The 20,303-nt window shown below is 37.4% G+C and overlaps 1 protein-coding gene across 4 annotated transcripts in view; it reads right to left on the reverse strand.

The window, feature by feature from the left end:
* The window catches only part of grik1a (glutamate receptor, ionotropic, kainate 1a), a 91,841-nt gene that overhangs the window by 19,550 nt on the left and 51,988 nt on the right, over positions 1–20,303 (reverse strand). For 3 of the 4 annotated variants that reach the window (XM_088639591.1, XM_088639594.1, XM_088639593.1), the window contains exons 6-12: positions 20,113–20,286; positions 17,080–17,223; positions 13,016–13,123; positions 11,776–11,820; positions 5,501–5,614; positions 3,492–3,695; positions 1,903–2,126 (exon numbers count right to left, since the gene is read on the reverse strand). In XM_088639591.1, the coding sequence (XP_088495717.1) occupies positions 1,903–2,126; positions 3,492–3,695; positions 5,501–5,614; positions 11,776–11,820; positions 13,016–13,123; positions 17,080–17,223; positions 20,113–20,286 (1,013 nt within the window). The remainder of the gene's footprint in view (positions 1–1,902; positions 2,127–3,491; positions 3,696–5,500; positions 5,615–11,775; positions 11,821–13,015; positions 13,124–17,079; positions 17,224–20,112; positions 20,287–20,303) is intronic. The other variant, XM_088639595.1, reaches the window with a different exon arrangement.

The following is a 20,303-nucleotide window of genomic DNA, read 5'->3' on the forward strand; positions in this document are numbered from 1 at the left end:
CCAGTTTTGATCCAAGGTATTTAAAGCCATCAACTTGTTTCAGTTTTCCTCCATTTGTCTCCTCAACATTGGTCATAGTATTATGTGGTTTTAGTTAATAAACAAAATTGTTTCAGGACAACATAAAAAGGAATTCAGTCAAAATAAATGCTCAAAACAGAAAATTCTACATCTAGAAATGTGCTACTGACAGCTGTTGATGGGATTATTTTAGTTTTGATAGCTGCAGACTGATTGTTATCACAGTTGTCTTATAATATCATAATTATACAGTACTTTCCATCTGAAGAATTTTCTTTCTGACAAATTTCTATGTAATATTTCTGTTTATTTAGATGACAGTCCATGATTTAAAGTATGTATATTTTTTTGTATTTTTCAAGACTAAAAATGGAAGGTAAAAATGGAAACCACACATTTACTGTACTGTATATGTGATCAATATTATTTGGAGTTAGACGACATGAGACAAAGCTTACAGTATATACAGTACTGTAGGTGCCTAGAAATGCTCTTGATTAGTCAGTGTTCTCTGTAGTGTCATGAATATGTGCTTTAGTCCAAAAATCTGTTGAAAGAAAAAAATACTTTGAAGAACTACTATGAACAGTGAAATATGAAAGGGTTTCAGAGGAAAAACTAAAGTTTTTTGCAGTTTTATGGAAACTTACACGATTTCCTCAGCCTAACAAATGGTATTATAGAATAAGTGGATACATGTATACTGTAGGAATGAATTTTGTATACCTTACTTGTATTGCAGTGGGGCATTTTATAAATAGGTAACTGGCCCAATAATAACATGTCACGGACGTCCAAAGGGACTAACCGTGGGGAGCAGGAGAGCGGAAAAAGACCCATATGTGTAGCGGCGAGATGGGAAAAAGGCCCGGGCTCATTAGTGCAAAGAGTTCAGGAATGCCGTCTAGAAACCTATGCCCTCAGGGAGCGGACGTGGGGCACCCTGGTGCTAGGCGGGTCTCAGGACATCCGAACGTCAATGCTGAGCGAGGACAGAGTGCAAGACCCGGAAATATATAGCCCAAGGGAAAGAGAGTGACCGGAAGGACAGCAGACCGGAAACTAGGGACAGGACAGAGAAGGAGCGCCCTCTGGCTGCGGAGGGCGTGACATAACAAAGCTGAAGAATGAGGAAACAAAGATAAATGCTCTCTATTTTTATAAATTGTCTACTTTATTTTATTTTGTTATTGTAAGAGGCAGATAAATAAGATTTGGTTCATAGTTTTTTCTTGTTGTGTTTTAATTATTTTTTGTGAATTTAAGAATTTGTTTTGACTAATAAGAAAAAAGAAAAAAAAGATTTGATTCACAGTATGATAGTGCTGAATGTGTCCTGTTCTTTCTCTCATTCCCTATACTCCCAGCAGTGCAGCATGAGACTGAAAATTGTTTAAATAAACGAGGGGCAACAAAAGCACTGAAAGTAACTCTCCTCCCTCAATATTCTTAAGGGTCTTTATTAATTTATTTGCTGTAAATAAAGTTAATTCCTTATAATAATCTGGGAGCTCATTAGACTATTAATACATATTAATAGTATTAATAGACTTTTGCATAAATATAATGTTATCTGAATATATATGAAGTTTGTCCTTATGTAGCAGTGCAGTTGGATAGAATGTTAATTCTCATTTCTGTAAACATTATGTTTCAGGTACAAATAAGATGTTGTGTTAGAAAGGGTTAACACATTAGGCACTACCCACAAATTGTTCCATTTAAGTCCAAGGGATTCAGTTGCCATTTGACTTCTCCAATGGTAATAACGAGGACTGGAAAGATTCAGGTAATGCAGGTGCTGATTCCTACCCATCCAGATGACCTGTCTCATCACAACAGAGGAAGACAGTAGAGCGCCCTCTGTTGGCTGTGCCATACCTTGCGATGACAAAGAGCACGCAGCTCACACCCAGGCAAGCCAGCAGGACGTACATCCAGATATCCGGGGACAGAGGGTTCAGGAAGGAGAAGACCCCTGGGTTGGTCCCGTTCGGCTTGCGATAGAGGATGCTGATGCCCAGTGTCATGAAGGGTTTCGAGAAATCAATCACCTTTTCCCTCACATAGGTTATGGTGAGAGGAGCCACTGCCAGATCTGCAATCTGTAGGAGCAAATAATTAATTGCTATGAAAATCAATGAATACAGGGATGTTAGTTCTCTGAACTGTCCTATATGAGTATTTCCACATACATTTACCCTAATTCTTTTAAAAACAATATCACACTCTTAGTCTTAGTTTCTTGCCAAGTCTTTACTTTTTAACTGTGTTTATTTACACTGAAGATGCAAAAGAAGCCCTGTATTGGACTCCTGATCAAGAGCTCCCATTGATTCAGTGTCACAGTGTTATTCCATTCAAGGTTTTAAAGGCTTTTTCTGTGTTCATTTAAAATATTAGATTACCATAATGACATCTCCGGCCATGGTTTCACTTACACAGTTACTGTACATACATTTAAGTGGGACAGAAACATAATTATCTGAAAAGCGATAATTATTTTAAAATGCCATAATGGGATAGCACGTTTTGCCTATTGAAGGCAAAACATAAACAAGTCCCACAAATTAAATTGAATCAAACCTGTTTAAATCCTACTCCCCCCAGTGAGAGATAAAAGTCATTTAGAATTAAATGGAGTATTAGACTATTAAACTGACAGTTTATCTTCACATTTCTTATTGTTTATGAGCTCTGCATAGAAATCCATATTCATAATCCTTCCAAAAATGTTTTACATTATTGTTGCTGATGTTTGTTGGCTTTTCTTTTCCCACTTGGCAATTTCATGTTAACTCCATCTTACCATGAAGAGGCCACTGCTAAAGCAAAGCCAAATATAATCTGGTTACTCTGTACTTTAAGTCTGTTTTCATTACCATCTCAATTGACATTACTTATCATAAAATGACGATTTTATTAGATAAGTACACACTACAAAGGCTCAATACCCCTTTTGTTGGCATGCAAAAATTGCATAATTTAAATTGCAGCTAATTAATTTCCTCCCTTTACTATGAAATTATAACCTGTTAAGAACTATCATTTATTATTAGGTGTTCTAAACCTTGATTTTACTGCAAAGTCATCACTGGGCATTGAAATAGGAAGAACAAGAGAAAACCTTATAACTAGGTGACTGAACTGGGTCTATGGGTTTAAAACTGTTAAAAACAATAATTAATTAATAAATAATTAATTAAAAACAAATGGATAGAAGCACAGAAGGATGATAAACGTGTGTTAGGGGAGAGATTGATTGGAGAGGCACATGAGCCGGATAAAGTACATGCAGGTGGTAGACATTTGAAAAGGAAGATGGACAATGCGATCAGTTTAAAAACAGTGCAAGAAACCTCTGTGGCTAATTTGGCTTCAGCTTCTGAACTCTCCGGTTGCTACTTATTTGTACAGCATTAAAAGCATGAGCATAAGAAATCAGTATGGTAAAAAATGGCACTACTTACATGGTCTATGAGTTCTCTGACCATTCCATTCCATTCGCCCTTGTCATTTTGTGCCCCATATTTGCCATCTGATACCAGTTTCACTTCGTAAGAAAAACCAAGAATATTTGACAGTTCCTTCAACAAGTCCAGGCAGTAACCTTCAAATCGGTCATTTCCATACAGAGGTTTATCAGACTTCTTATACATAACGTATGGGTCTTCCTGTAAAATAACCGGAAAAAAAAATAGAAAAGTCAGTGTAGTTGAAAGCCTTAATGTATTAGTGCTAAAATAATATACTGTATAGCCAAACTGTAACGAACAGTTCTTTCCGGACCCTATGCGGACGACACAATCCGAATAAGTGGGAAAAACTAGGTAAAGGTCATGCAGGGATACGGGGCTGAAAACAGGGGGGCGTGTCCAAAGTGCACTGGTGCATGGGGAAGGTGTGGCCGAGGCAAACAATCCAGAAGTAATCCATAGAGGGTATCCAAAAACACAAGAATAAGTCCATAGCCAGAAGATCCAGCCAAACAAGGAATTAAAACCATGAACCGGGTCGGAACCGGCGGACAGGGAACGGGAACAGAGATTAAAACCTTAACGGGACCAGGCGCTTCAAGGTCCCGGACTCGCACGGTGCAGAAACCAGATGCAGAGCCAGGATGAACGTCAGCGCCTGGCTTTTAAGGTAGGCTGGGAAAAGGGGTCAGGTGCACAGAATTAAGTCTAAAGTGAAAGGGCTGGAGCACCCTTAAGGAGGGGGGACTATAATCGTGACACAAACATCTTCACAACATCACAACACAACACAATAATGTCCTATTAAAAAGATCTTATTAACCCCTTTTCCCTCTTCCATAATGATACAAACATTAAAATATACTCACGTAGCCTCTCTAGTAAGAGACACATATAGTATTCTAAATATCACTTTCTCATCATTTCTACCAACAGCTTTTCTGCACATGCTGTAACTGACAAATACAGAAATCAAAGCTAATTAAAAATAGAACTGAACAGAATAGAACCTGTAATACAAAAATTTATTACATAACAAAGGTTACAAAGGAGAGCATGTCATTGTGCCCAATTTGCTTATTTAGTATTTAAGTGATCCAGGTTTCTCATCCAGTGTTTCCTGAAAGAAGCAAGGTTATTAGGTTCTATGACATACTGTAGTTGAGCAGCTTGATCCATGCTCCCACAACCCAATGTGTAAAATGTGCCTTCTATTCTCAGTTTTGCACCTCAACATCTTTTCCACGTTTGATCTCTGGTTTAAGGTCCCCTCATAATTGTCTCTGTTCAGTCCATGTAGAACGTTTCAATTTCCCATTTTATTTAAAGCAGAAATGTCTGTTTCTGATCATTTTGGGGTAAATCTATTAGTCACATTCTACAAAGGATCATATTTCCTCCACAAAGGGCCAGGTCTCTTTATCTCCTTTGTGTCACGATCGTCATCCCTCCTTTAGAGGGCACTCCCACCTTGTGTTATTTGTCATTACGCGCACCTGTCCCCTGTTCCCCTCTTATTATTTAAGTCTGGTGTCTCCATGGTTCTGGGCTCAGCTTTGGAAGACGGACAACCGGAAGCCCGCCTACCACCAGGTCCAGGAGTGGCCCTGGGGCATAGGCTTCAGCATGGCGTCCTGACCTCTGGGTTGTGGGCTCGAAGCGCCTAGCCCTGTTATGCTTTTAATCCTCCATGTTCCTGGTTCCAGTTCCCTCTTCCCTGGTTTTAAATTGTTGGTCTCAGATGGACCTCCTGGCTTTTTGGATTATGAACAGTGACCCCGCCACCCTCTTGGACCTCCTTTGGACTCGTTCAACTGCGCTCCCCCCATGCACCGGATCAATTCAGTCACCACCCCTGGTCTGTCATCCCTACCTTACCTCCCTGTGCCTTCCCTAACATCATTCTCCAGACACATCCGGATTATACAGTCTCGCATAGGGTCTTTAACACACTCCACGGGAGTCTGATTCGTCTCCCGTGATACGTTGGGAATGACACTTACCAGAATTGTAGTCACAATGAGCGTTCTGTTTGCCATGGAATCTGTAATATTAGTTGATTTCTCTTTATAGCTGTCCGTCATATTAAGGCCACTGTTTGAGTTCCAAACTCCAATCTGCAATGCAATACCAAGACTCAGCAGCTTAAAAGACTGGATGGGACTTGTTGCTTTTTCTATTTAAATCAACACATCAAATATAAAAATGAAAAGTCAGGCCGGTGGGGTTCACAGTGCAAATACAGTGCCTTGCGAAAGTATTCGGCCCCCTTGAACTTTTCAACCTTTTGCCACATTTCAGGCTTCAAACATAAAGATATAAATTTTTTATTTTATGTGAAGAATCACCAACAAGTGGGACACAATTGTGAAGTGGAACGAAATCTATTGGATTTTTGAAACTTTTTTAACTAATAAAAAAATGAAAAGTGGGGCGTGCAAAATTATTCGGCCCCTTTACTTTCAGTGCAGCAAACTCACTCCAGAAGTTCAGCGAGGATCTCTGAATGATCCAATGTTGTCCTAAATGACTGATGGTGATAAATAGAATCCACCTGTGTGTAATCAAGTCTCTGTATAAATGCACCTGCTCTGTGATAGTCTCAAGGTTCTGTTGAAAGCGCAGAGAGCATCATGAAGACCAAGGAACACACCAGGCAGGTCCGTAATACTGTTGTGGAGAAGTTTAAAGCCGTATTTGGATACAAAAAGATTTCCCAAGCTTCAAACATCCCAAGGAGCACTGTGCAAGCGATCATCTTGAAATGGAAGGAGTATCAGACCACTGCAAATCTACCAAGACCTGGCCGTCCCTCTAAACTTTCAGCTCAGACAAGGAGAAGACTGATCAGAGATGCAGCCAAGAGGCCCATGATCACTCTGGATGAACTGCAGAGAACTACAGCTGAGGTGGGAGAGTCTGTCCATAGGACAACAATCAGTCTTACACTGCACAAATCTGGCCTTTATGGAAGAGTGGCAAGAAGAAAGCCATTTCTCAAAGATATCCATAAAAAGTCTCGTCTAAAGTTTGCCACAAGCCACCTGGGAGACACCCCAAACATGTGGAAGAAGGTGCTCTGGTCAGATGAAACCAAAATCGAACTTTTTGGCCACAATGCAAAACGATATGTTTGGCGTAAAAGCAACACAGCTCATCACCCTCAACACACCATCCCCACTGTCAAACATGGTGGTGGCAGCATCATGGTTTGGGCCTGCTTTTCTTCAGCAGGGACAGGGAAGATGGTTAAAATTGAGGGGAAGATGGATGCAGCCAAATACAGGACCATTCTGGATGAAAACCTGTTGGAGTCTGCAAAAGACCTGAAACTGGGACGGAGATTTATCTTCCAACAAGACAATGATCCCAAACATACAGCAAAATCTACAAAGGAATGGTTCACAAATAAACGTATCCAGGTGTTTGAATGGCCAAGTCAAAGTCCAGACCTGAATCCAATCGAGAATCTGTGGAAAGAGCTGAAAACTGCTGTTCACAAACGCTCTCCATCCAACCTCACTGAGCTCGAGCTGTTTTGCAAGGAAGAATGGGCAAGAATTTCAGTCTCTCGATGTGCAAAACTGATAGAGACATACCCCAAGCGACTTGCAGCTGTAATCGCAGCAAAAGGTGGCTCTACAAAGTATTAACGCAAGGGGGCCGAATAATTTTGCACGCCCCACTTTTCATTTTTTTATTAGTTAAAAAAGTTTCAAAAATCCAATAGATTTCGTTCCACTTCACAATTGTGTCCCACTTGTTGGTGATTCTTCACATAAAATAAAAAATTTATATCTTTATGTTTGAAGCCTGAAATGTGGCAAAAGGCTGAAAAGTTCAAGGGGGCCGAATACTTTCGCAAGGCACTGTATGTATGCAAAATATATTATATATGTGGAATATATGTTTTCTCTCAGTGTTATGGAGAAGTGGTCCCCAAGACAATCCTGCAAGGTTTCACTCTAGCACCTCTCTTTATTGGTCTTAATTGGAACAGTTTAACAGCTCTTCAGATGCTAATAATTCAAAGAGACCTAAAATTATTCAAGAAAAGACTGGTGACGAGGGTCACTGAAGGACAGGAGAAATGCAAGGATGAAGGTCATTTCACTTACAAAGATGAAAAGCTGACAGAATATTTTCTGTAAAAACTGATGTTTTGGAAATGTGTCTGACACTTCTTTAGGAGAAAGAGAGATCGCTTAAAAGTTCAACTTGGGCACATGGCAGATTAGATGTGTTTGAAGTATCTACTTTTTTCTTTCCTTTCATTTTCTTAGAATTGGGAAACCCAGGCTGGATCTATCAGACGTCTGATTTAGTTTATGTATTTTCAATTGCTTCCATTTTATTTCAGGCAGAAGATTTGGCTGAGTGCACTGTGATAACTTGTAAATCAATGTATACAGTGATACAGTGTGCAATAAAGTGCAGATGTTTATTGATTGTCACCTTTCTAATATATTTCTTTTCTTAAAATTCAATATATTCATTAAAACCTATCAAACACATCTGAGTGACAACATACTACCCACAGATACTTAAATCACAGAGAGTAATACATAAAAAACCTATCACTTTTCACAGACAACATTTCCATTCTCTAGAGTCTAGACTAATAAAATAATTTAAAAGTGCCAAACTTAAAGTAAACAAGACAAACTCTAAAAAGGTCATTTATTTGCTATCGCATTGCTGTATATGCACATATAAAAACGATACGTTGAAAATGAACAACCCAACACAATGACACTCAAACTGCTTTACAGAATTTCTATTTTTTCCCCATTTCTTTTGTGTCAAAGTTTGAGTGTCAAAGGCTCAAAGAACAGAAAAAAGCAATCCTTTTATATTCTTTTCATACAAAAAAATTCCAAAAAGCTGTACATATTATTTATCCATCAATTAACTACTTTATCCAGTACAGGCTCACAGGGGAAACAAACATGCACACAATCACACCAGGGCCAATTTTCTCAGAAGCCAACTTTCATACCAGTATGTCTTTGGACTGTGGGAGGAAACCAGTACTGTACATCAAGGGGAAACCCACACAAACTTGGGGTGAACATACATACTCCACACAAACAACACTCCAGGAACTGAACAGTGCACCAATACTAACTACTGTGCCACTGTGCCACGCTGCTATAGATAAAAACCACTGAAGTGCACCATCCTAAGTGGCATACAGTAGCCATTGTGCATCAGCAGCAATGCTACAGAGCTGACTGTACAGAGCAGGGCATATTTCCTTAATCAACTGGATTAAGGTTTGTGCAAGTCAATTTAGAATTTAATTGGGACATGGGGGTTCACACCCCTACACTAAAGAACCAAGCAATAGGATCTTTAATAAGATGGAATTTCATAATTCATTCCAAAGGATGAAACCTCCTATAACTCTGTGTCACTAATTTGAAAATTCTGGTTCAGAGTGAAATGTGCCTCCTACTAGTCTAGTAATGTTATTTATGGTAGCAACCTGGTTTTCCTGAAAGGTCTCCCATTCCAGATTGACTAGCACATTTGCTGACCAAAAACCATAAAAAACAGTTTATGGTGAATTTACATTTAGGTAGCTTAAACAAACAAAGCAAACCAACCCTCATTTATAAATCTTCCTTTACGTGTTTAAAAGTAATGCTTCCTGTACTGACAATAAAAATTATAAGCCATTACTTGAGTGGAAACACCTTTATAGCTCCTTAATAAACAGTACACATGATATGATGAAATAACATGCATACAAAATATTTAGCAAAATACAAATTCCTGAAACATCCCAAGATTACTGTTACTGAGCTGCAGAAAGTCCTTCTCAGCACAGCTTTCAAGTCCTTATTGGTGTCTTCAATCATTTTCATCTGATTCTTCTCTAACGGGATTTCTGCTCTTAGCTTTAGACAGCAACTGTCTTGTTATAAACCATCCATTCTTCCACTTTTTAACTGTTTCTTCCATTTCAGGGATGCGTGGGAGCCAGAGCCTATCTTGGCAAGAAATACGCTGAAGGCAGGACTCACCCTGGACAGCAAGCCAGTCAATCACAGGGCAGATAAACTCAAACACTGACATGACACACATGCACAACAGGGCCAATCTTTTGACTGTGGGAGGAAACCCTTGTGAGCACAGGGATGTAATGTCATTTGGACAAACGGTTGTAAAAGAATTGTTGTTTCATTGTGCTGCGTAATATTTAAGAAGGCGTCACTGTAGAAAATGTTGAAGTATATGTTAAGTGTATAATTAAATATATTTAAAAAAAGCTTTATCACAGTACTAGAATACTAGAAATGCAATCAGAGCCAGGCTAAAAAGACATCAACACTAAATTCTAGCAATTACCCTAACAATAATTAAGCAACTTCACTAGCAGAATTGGAATGGCTGTTCCACAAGACAAAGCCATTACATGAGCCATTTAACGCACTGTCAATAGTTCACATCACATGATGTGATCTTTCATTTATTAACAAGGCTCTTAAAAAGAGATTCAGGTGGGTAGCTGCATCAGCGTAGGCTGCAAAGGAACAAGTAATAGGTTTATTACATGCTGAAAAGAGAAGAAAGAAAACACAATGCTTTGGCCGTGGAGGCTCCATGTCCGAAACGTTGTGTTTTCTTTCTTCTCTTTTCAGCATGGAACAAACCTATTACTTGTTCCTTAAAAAGAGATGTTATATATGGAGTCTACTCTTATGTAATAAATCTAAGATAACAATCTGTTTCAACCCCATTCAATAAAACTTTTGTAATTTGTCTTCACCAGTGTAGGAAAGTACAGCATATTAAAACAAAGTAAATGCACTTTGAAAACTGTTGAAGAGGTAGAGGTAAGCAAGAAATGTTTGTAACTGATGGAATAATTTTATTCTTAGCAGCACAAAGATTTGTGGAAGGTTGATTATCTAAGTATGCCAAGATTATTTCCTGAGTGTGGCCTTTGATGTACTTGTGTTCACAGCATAAAGAACTACTATGGATAAGGTCTTTCTTGGGTTACTATTCTCTATAATCTCTCCACACAACACAATAAACCTGGGCACAGCAGTGATTATTTATTGTTTCCTTTGAGAAACACATTCTTCAAATGCAAGACAGCCTGGATGTTTTATGGGCATCAGTTAAGGAAAATATATCTGTACTTTTCTTCTTAATGGCCCAGTACACGTCTCTGCAGATCTCTGGTCTTGACAGCTGTAATATACTTTACCCATTTTTCAGAGTTGACTGCAGATATGTCTGAAGCAAACTAAGATTTATTTAAACTACTAAACTCATAATTCACTCAGGAAAACCCCAAATAATGTCAATTTCCAGAAATATTTGGTGAGGATTGCAGGGGATGTTTGGTCACATATTCAAATAAAGAGTCATTTGTCTGCTTTTTTTAAAATAAAAACTTCCAAGGTACAAAAATAATGAATAATCCAGTCAGTATTCATGGGAGTTTGTGATATTAGCAATCACCATTCGGCAAACACAAAATAAAAGGAACTGCCTGAGGCACACCTGTGCTCCATGTGAAATTTACTCAGAATATGAGACTTTTTTAAAGATATACAGTACATAACATTACATTGTAAAACTTCAAAAATTAATACAATTAACCCCACTTCCTTCTTAGTATTGCTATGGTGTGCTACAGTATGTGCTTACTGCAATACATTCTGGAGCTTAATATTAGGAGCAAGAGATAAAAATGTCCTAACCCAAGAGACAAGCACATTCAATTTCACAGAAAGGACTATGGGTGCCATTTTCCATAAAAGAGCTCATTTTAGTATAGGACTTTCCATTCCAAGTTCAAATGACCTTAGTATCCACTGCTTATTTTAGGTCAGAGGTCTTTAATACTTACAGTAATTGCCCCCCTGAGTTAACTGACAATTATCTGATTAGATATTTTGTTTTCAGCTCTGCAATTGTAAGGTTGTAGAACTGAACAAATCAAAATATTGAAACCAATTTGGATTCATTTAGCCCTTTTCTATAGCTCTTTAAGATGTAAATGATTTAAAAAGACCTACTGTATACTCGACTGTGGTTTACGAAGACCTAGAATTGACACCCCAATTGCTGCATATTTAGAGTTTACCAGAAATTTTAAAAGCAGCCAGAGGAGCTTGTTAGAAATACCACAGTTTAATGTTGCCAATGGGGAAAGGGAAAAAGCAGAGGGAAAAGAAGAGGGCTCCTTTAGAAACTTGGGACTTGCAGGGAAAGCACACCACGATGGGTTTTGTGACAGATCTGTCACAATACAAACCTTTTTCCATACTTTATTTAGGCGGCTAGAACTCTCACCAGCAGGCTTGTGAAACAGAAAAAAATACAAGAACATGTTTCTGAATTAAGTTACTTACCAAACATGTCACATTTTCTGTAATTTTCATTCCAGCATTCCCTGGCTAATGAAGCTACCGTATAATTTATCTGATCTTGAAATAATTTGAGAGGCATGTAATTAAACCTGATCAATATGCCACTGTATAAAAACACAAATACTGCTATTGGTTTCAATGTCTCTCAGTGTATAAGTACATGTTTTTACTCTGTTGTTATGCTTAGTTGCTGATTTAGTTTGTTAGCCAAGTGTGGAAATTTCAGAAAACGTGGCAACTCACACCATTTGATGTATCAGCTGTTTAAATAACACAACTGTGACTTCTTTTTTCAATTCTCATATGTTCAGACATTTGATAAATGTTACTGTACATATACTGTAACATTAATATTTTTCAGCTTTTAAGTCCAGGGTATTCATTTTAAGAACTCAGCTTCCATTCAGAGCAGCAGGAGTGTGTCCTTGAGACTGCTGTCTGGAGTCACTTGCTGCTGGTTAAGAAATGCCTTTCCTTTAAAATCTTTGAAGCATATTTAATAGTTTCACATGCAGCTGCTAGAACACTTGGATATCAGGCAGACAGCTGTCTTGAATACACACCCCCGGTGCACTCAATTAATAACCGAAAAGTGAGTGCACTGGGATAATAACTTGGACATTGCCATATTGCCTCTGTTCAATAGGATGAACCAGTCTTGGCCAAAGCTGTAGGAATGCCTCAGAATGTGGAAAATCCTTGCTAAGTACTATATACTTCCTAACTGCTGTAAAATGACAGCAGACCAGACCTATTCCTTAGTGTGATGTGCTTTGGGAAAGAAGGTCTAGAAGTCTATACACATGCCTCTGGTACTTCATTAACAACACTTACAGTCGCTGGATTTCACTCTATTTTGCACACTAGGAGCAGTGCATTAGTAACCCATCTCATGCAGAGCTACATCAGCTACTGCTGGCTGGATGTTCTCACATTTCTTTGGACATCTTGTAGCACTAAGTGGATTCACTGTCATGGTGTGCTGCAGATGTAATTACTACTGGAGGCAGACTACAGTCACACTATTGGAGGTATTCTATTGATAGGGCAATTCTATAAGGCTACAAAATTCATAATGTAAGAAATGCATTTATCTCCAGTCTAATTTATACTGAAATTATTCACCTTTTCCGTTCCTTCCTCCTTAAGACTGATTATATCCAAGTCGAAATCTTTCCGCAGACCGTCTGTTTTATTTATGGTGATGTGTCCTGTCAAACCATCCCACTGTGCCTGAAAGCAAAAAAAAAAGAGATACACACTCATTCAGCTTATTTTAGTCCTTACCTTCTGTAACAATTTTCCAAAATTTGAGAATCTATCAGAATTGGTTTGCTTTCCGTATGGATTATGGTTAAACCCTATGGTTTGCTTTCCTTGAGCTGACTTAAAACAGTTATTTCTCTCCTTTATTTTAATGATAGTTTTAATAATTATTTTAAGCAAATATTTTAATGTATTTTAAATTGGTTTTTGTTTTCACGTCATCCTTTGAACTTGGTTTACTTTTTCCTCACCTTTTCTGGATCTAGATTAATAAGAAGTTATTATTTTTTTGTCTGCTTCTCAGCAAAATGGTTCCCCTATTTTCCTAAAAAATAATTGTAAAATAATTGTGGATACAGACATCTTGAGAGGAAAAGGAGTTACTGAAAGTTGAAAAAACTCTTTCATAAACTAGCTGTAGTTTGTCTGAAATATCGACAGCAAAACCTGTGCTCTGTGAAAATGTTTTGGCATTTAGTTTAAAACTGAAAATGAGATATTAATCTTTCTTCTACTTGCACAACCTGAAATGTACATTGTAGGATTTTTTTGTATACTCAATTAACATTCATTAAATCAGGCAGTCAGGTGATAAGTAAAGAAATTCTTACAAAGAAGATTGTTCACTATTACAGTATGAATAGAAAAACCTACGTCCCAACAAGTGCTGCTAAATGCTTTTAAAAGATAGTGAATGTATCATAAATGAATTGCTTTAGCTCCCTCCTCTCCCAGAAGAGAATGGAAGGAATGAAACAAAAATTACCTGACACCTAGAAGAAAAAGTGGATTTATTTTAGCTCATTACATCATCTTTCCAAAGCCATTTCCAGATTAGCTGTTGATAACTTCATTCATTGGTATGCTTCTTGAAGAATGAATTTAGAGGTTTCCTGACAATTTACAAGGAGAGATGCATCTGCAGACATGAAGTAACCTTTTTCCTGGGGCAGTCTGGGTCATTTTTGTAAAAACACTTTCCTCAGAAGAGGCTGGGTCTTTCAGAACTGGTCCAAAATAACGTTTTAGTTTTAATAAGCTTCAGGGTAAGCACTGGGAACCTAGCTAGTCATGAATTCATTACAACTTCCACTAATAAAGTCTTTTCTGTTAAATAACTAAGTCAGCTCTAATCTTCATTACTCAGTGGCGACAGGGATGAGCTCTGGTCCTGCCGCATTTTTTCCTTGAAAAATAGATTTTGCAGGAGAAAGAAGCTGAAACAAATTAATTCAGATTCCCTCACTGATGGATGGAACAGCTAAACACCCTTAATGAGACGTGTTTGCTAGGTCTGCTGTGACTGAATGACAAAGACTGCATCATAATAGGCTAGTGAGAATAATTCCCAAAGACCATATCATCCATTTCTTCTTACATCTGTCATTTACATTCAATCGCTTCCATGCACTGCTGATCATGGTCAATTACCAATATGGCTCTCCTACAAAAGTCAACACGAACTAGAAATCTTTATTACATTTTAATGCATAAGCTTTTCTTTTGTTATAATTACACTGTAGACACACTTTGGAATATTGTTTTTTTTCAGTTATCAAGACACATTAAATTTTATAATAGTTTTTTTCTTATATGATGCATCGTTTTTATTTACAGATAAAAAGCAATTAAAGTTAAATTAAGCTAAAAGAATTAGGTCTCTCTTTTAAATGTAAAATATATTATCATTTTTGAAAGTAAACAGTACATAAATCCTAGGAGACTTGTTCATATACTGTATGGCATATAGGTTTATTGAAATAGATTCCACATTTAATATTCTCAGGAAACAAAACATTCTTTAAAGCTTAAATTCATGTTTTTATCATGAATTCCTGAAAACAAGGCTTTTTCTTTGAATAACTAAACTGAAGAAGCCTATTTTAAAGAGAAATAGTCCTTACAGATAGTATGGCAGTTAGGGTAGTTCTTTATTCCTGCCAAACGCAAAACTTCCTTGCATTTAAATAGTGTCTTTCATGTCAGATGATCCCAAATCATGATATGCTTAAACGTAAAATGCAATCAACATGTTCCCAATGAGCTACTGATGTAAAAGGTACATCTATATACTGTACATCACAGCTTGTCTCCTTCATAATGTCTATTGACATATATGCATTTGCACTGAACAGAGAAAAGATTTTTTATCATACCGATGCAAACAAAAAGAAAAAGAAACAGATTGCCACTGTCACTCTCACTTTTGCTAATGGATTCATAAAGTACCCGCACTGAATCACAGAAAACCTTTTGAGAGCATCAGGATGTGAAATATACATTATTACCCCTGCTGAGCTAATAGAAGGGGTTTGAGTGACAGATTTTCAGTGAGGATCTACGTCAATGATTTTGCCAAACAATTGACTTGCAGCACATTAGAGGGTGAATAATTTCTCTGGGCTCAGGATTGGAAGGTTGTGGGTTGAAATCTCTGTTGGGACACCATTGTACTGTTCACTCAGATTGCTCTGGTAGAATGCTCAGCTGTATAAACGGGTACCAATGTTCGTTGCCTGGAATAAATGTAAGAGCTAAATTAATGATAATAATAATTTTAAAGTGTTTGCAGGGGGCTGTGTTAGAGTGCATTGGTTACAAAGGAAAAAGCGAAGGTTAATTCCAAGTAAAGAGGAGAACCACAATGTTTTGGCTGTCGAGCCTTCTTCAGGTATGAGAATTGAAGTGAAAGTATAATTTCAAACTGATAGATGTCTCTAATAGATGCTTGACTTAGATTTCATAGGGGCTGAGGAGGGCTTATTGGAGAAGGGAATCTAGAGGTTACCTGGTAAGTTAGGATAGAACAGGTAAGTGAAAGATACACACCTTGATAAAGTAATGTTGCGCTGTGAATTGGGATACATCTGCATTTACTTCTTTAAAATTGACCTTACTTTCCTGCAGTTTAATCTTGCTTAGTTGACATCATTTATTACAATATATACAAATAGGGTGGTATATTCATGAAAATATGTAGTAGAGGAGTAGGAGATGCAATATTGTGAATCTATGTACTGTACAGTATTGCATTCTTTGAGCACAAAATACACATTTTGCTATGTACTTTACTTCACTATTGTTATGGAGGAGGGTTTATAATTATTCCTTATCAAACATTTTCATTTTAAAGAATCTTACATTTCAAAAACTGTTTTAGCACTATAGCTATAAAAGAAGCTCTCAGTTTCAGAAATACAGTAACAACTAGGGGATTTGCAATAGGAATGAACATTTTCTGAGTATCAACCTTGTATTTTACAGTCCAGAGTCAAGGCATCTTCCCTTGCAATATTCTTTAAAAATTACAGCAGAGATTCTGAACAGAATATTTCAATTCATTATTATTGTGTGAACATATTGTATGGAAATCTGTAATACTTGAGGCTATGAAGGTGAACATTTGAATGGTGAACATTTCTAAAGTATTAAAGCACGGTTTAATATTAGCATAAAATGTTATAGTGTCAACAACCTAATTTTCTCAGTAATTTAATATCATTTTTTTAATTTGACAAACGATGCCTGCAGACTGAAAACGTTAATAGGATATTTGAGTTTTGATGCATTACTTCTCAAGTTTGAGTTGCCTTGCTGTGTCTAACCATATTTAACTTGAGGGAAACCCGTATTTAATATATTGGTTATTTCTATTTGTTTAAACATTTCTCCATTATTATCTCTGAGACACATTAACAAATCCTATCCTGTTCCTTTCTTATTGTGATATTAAAAAAACGTATGATTTTTTTAGAATCGCAATGTTCTTTTCTATTTCTCATCTTTTTGAAAAAACATGTTCAAGGACTTAAATGAGCATAGTGTCTCATTTTTCATTTAATAAAATACATAAGCAGCACCTTTAAATGAAATACACGTCCACCTGACAGGGAAGAGAACCTGTGAACAGAAGCTGCACTTACTTCTTTAAACATATTCATGAACCTTGGGCCGAATCGCCACGGTTTATGCCTGTGGCACTGCAAAGAGCTGACTGTCATCTGAGTGGCGCGCTGCGAAATTACTGCTACCATGTACACAGCGTCATACATCAGGGCAGCCTCTGTCTGGAAAGCACAAAAAGTGTTGCACACAATGACACAACTGGCACGCATGAGGAGGTTTAAAAGATTCTGAACAGAGAAAGACAACCCAAGGGACTAGTGCTGTTGCAGCTGCTGAGCAGCAAGACATTCCAGATTGCTTTATTCCTTGTTTTGCAAGCAAATCAGCACTTAATGATGAACATCATAAAATGCAAGCACCATGCTGGCCCTCATTTGATGCTAGGTAGCACTGAAGCAAAGGAGAATTTGGCAGGGCATGGCAAAATTATTCTCTTGATTAGGCTTTAAATCTTTCCATCCGCCCTTGTGTTTCTGAGTAGATTGGAATTTAAGTCTGCCATGATACAGAATAACTTTTCAATCTGCAAAACAATGTCAAGGTTATTAAATACAAGCTCAGCACAGATTAAGTGAAGTACTTTAAAAGGCAATATGATGTTTAGTGCATTGTGCCTCCATGCTATCCATCAGAACAAACAAGTACTCTCAGTTACAAAACCATAATAAGGTAAAATAAGAAAGCACTAGCTTATTGCATAAAAACGCTTATCATACATCTTCCTTACTAATGGCTTTAAAATGATATTAAACTAGTTTTCCGTTCAGGGAGGCCAAGAAATGAAGAAAAGTGGAGGGAATTGACCATCTTGTCATCTTCCCTTCAATGTCCCACTGTGTATGATGTACCGCTTACTAATGAAGAGTTTTTTTTAGGATGGGGGTAGGGTTTATGTGACTAGGACTCATATTTTTATCTCTCTGAAAAGACAACACTGTTTATCAGCTTGCCCCACAGCAGGAAATGTTCACATCTCTTGTCAGAAAATCGATTGCAAACGAGTATAGTTTTGAAACCGTAACCGCCTAATGATTATTTTCAGTGTGTCATGCAATTCTCCATTAAAGCCTTCCTTTTCCAAACAAGATTTGGTAATTATTCCACTTGTCTTACGCAAGGCTACAATTAACACATAACAGAGCACTTTGGAAAACTGACTTCTTTTTTACACTGGAGTTTTTGTTGTTTTTTATCTTAAGAATATACTCTGGGTAACTGACAAGGACGAGAGACAAACCACAGCTTTACCAAACAGATCTATTTGGTCAAATACCAACCTCTGAGGCCCGTTGACTGAGGGCAGCTATAAAAGTAGATCAATTCTACAGAAGTGTACATAATATTTCATAATGGGTCATGACCCCATAAAGATTACTTTGAGTAGTTCTCTGCTAACATGCTTACAGATGTGACACAACTGCATTTCAGAAGTCAAATATTTTATTTTTATTAGTAATGACAGTAATGAAATGTATTATTTCCAGAACATGAGGATGTTAGACTGGCAGATGTTTGAGGATTTAAGATTGATAATTTAAGGGAACTTCAACAAGTAGCAAAATGCATTAGTTGGAAATGATCAAAACCCATCAGTTCATTTTTGGATTTCACACACGTTTGCAGTGCAGTCAAAAGTTGTTCATGTTTGTCAAACGTCTTATCTGCAGTTCTCAAAGAGGCACATTATCTATCAAAACGCTGTTCAGTAGTTGTTTAAATCCTAATAAATGTAGGAGACTTATTATGCAGAGAAAATTCGGAGTAGCTTGCCTGGCTGTGGGAAGTTTTGGCAGCCTCACCAAAAGGATGAAGCTGCCCAGAGCCACCTTCTGTATTGCAAGTATTGAGCCAGGGAGCTGCTGCAAGGTGTAGATGGGGTGGTGGGAGGTTTAAAAGACACATTCACAATGGAAAGCACCAGACTTACTGCACTGTACACTCCATGGTTATCAAAATTATTCATGCTCCTAAGACTTTTTCACATTTTACTGCGTTACACTATAAAATTGGGAACCAGTTATTTTGCGCTTTATATCTATAATTAATTTATAGAATTTTGTTTTCACTTTGACACTTTATAGAGTGTTTTCTGTCACTCATAGGTAAAACCTCCCAATTAAATTCATTATGATTCCATATTGAAGCACAAAAAATGTAAAAAAGTCCAAGAGGGTTAAATACTTTTTATAGCCGCCATACACAGGTGAGTGGAAGAATTTCTATTATAAGTTGTTATAATTTCATTTATCCTCTTAATGCATTTAAAAAGAAAACTTGAATTTGGGTTATGCTTTTTCAAGTACCTTTGGGTATAATGTTGTTTCAGAAAATCTAAATGAACTTTCCATTGTAGAATTTTTGTTAATACTGTACAATTTTTTTAATCCCACAGATAATCCTTGGATTTCATGCCATATCGTGACTAGCAAAGCATTATGCATAATCTTGGCTGAATGATCAATGAACAACTTGGAAATACACTTTGTATACTGAAAGCAATCAAAGAGGGAGGAATCCATCTACATGTGTGAACCAATTTTTTGCATACAAGTGCACTTCTCTCAGGTGTTAACCGGTTGTGAGCCTAATAATCACATGGTGATCTCATTACACAACATAAATGGTGAGCCATTACAGGACTAAGTGTGCTTTTTGTGATATACAGCCAGAATATATTGTGTGTCAAATATGATACAACAGTAACCAACAGACAATTTCATCGGCATTGACAGTTCAGTGACCAGTCACTGAACAAGATTAATAGAGGTGTTCTGAAGCAGAACATACTCAAATCGATATTAAAATTAAAGTAATACATTAGTGCTATGCTCAGAAAGTCACTTTTTTAATGCCAGCTACCATCTTCTACACTTTATGAACAAATTTCAGATCCCCTTAACCAGCTCTGAATCTTGGCACATGTCATTGTTCAATGTCATTAGTTACTACGTGACACTTAAAGTTTTCCGGGGCTGTTGGGCACCTTTATTATTTTTTAACGGAATTCCTACATTCAGAACACAGGTTTTCATGTTCTGAATTCTACATACTGTCATCATCCCGTCCAGCAGTCCAGATTCAGGTTTGGGCGGTGCCTGAAGGCGCTCCATTGACCACTTCTCAATGACAGAAGCCACCCCTGGGTTGTCTATGTTGAGAAGTCGAAATCCAGTCATGTTCACTCCACTGTAGCGGTAGGGCTCCAGGTCCAAAGCAAACAGGTCCTAAGCAGTTATACAAT

Source organism: Lepisosteus platostomus, chromosome 7 (assembly GCF_059453375.1).
Source record: "Lepisosteus platostomus isolate fLepPlt1 chromosome 7, fLepPlt1.hap1, whole genome shotgun sequence".
Classification (NCBI taxonomy): domain Eukaryota; kingdom Metazoa; phylum Chordata; class Actinopteri; order Semionotiformes; family Lepisosteidae; genus Lepisosteus; species Lepisosteus platostomus.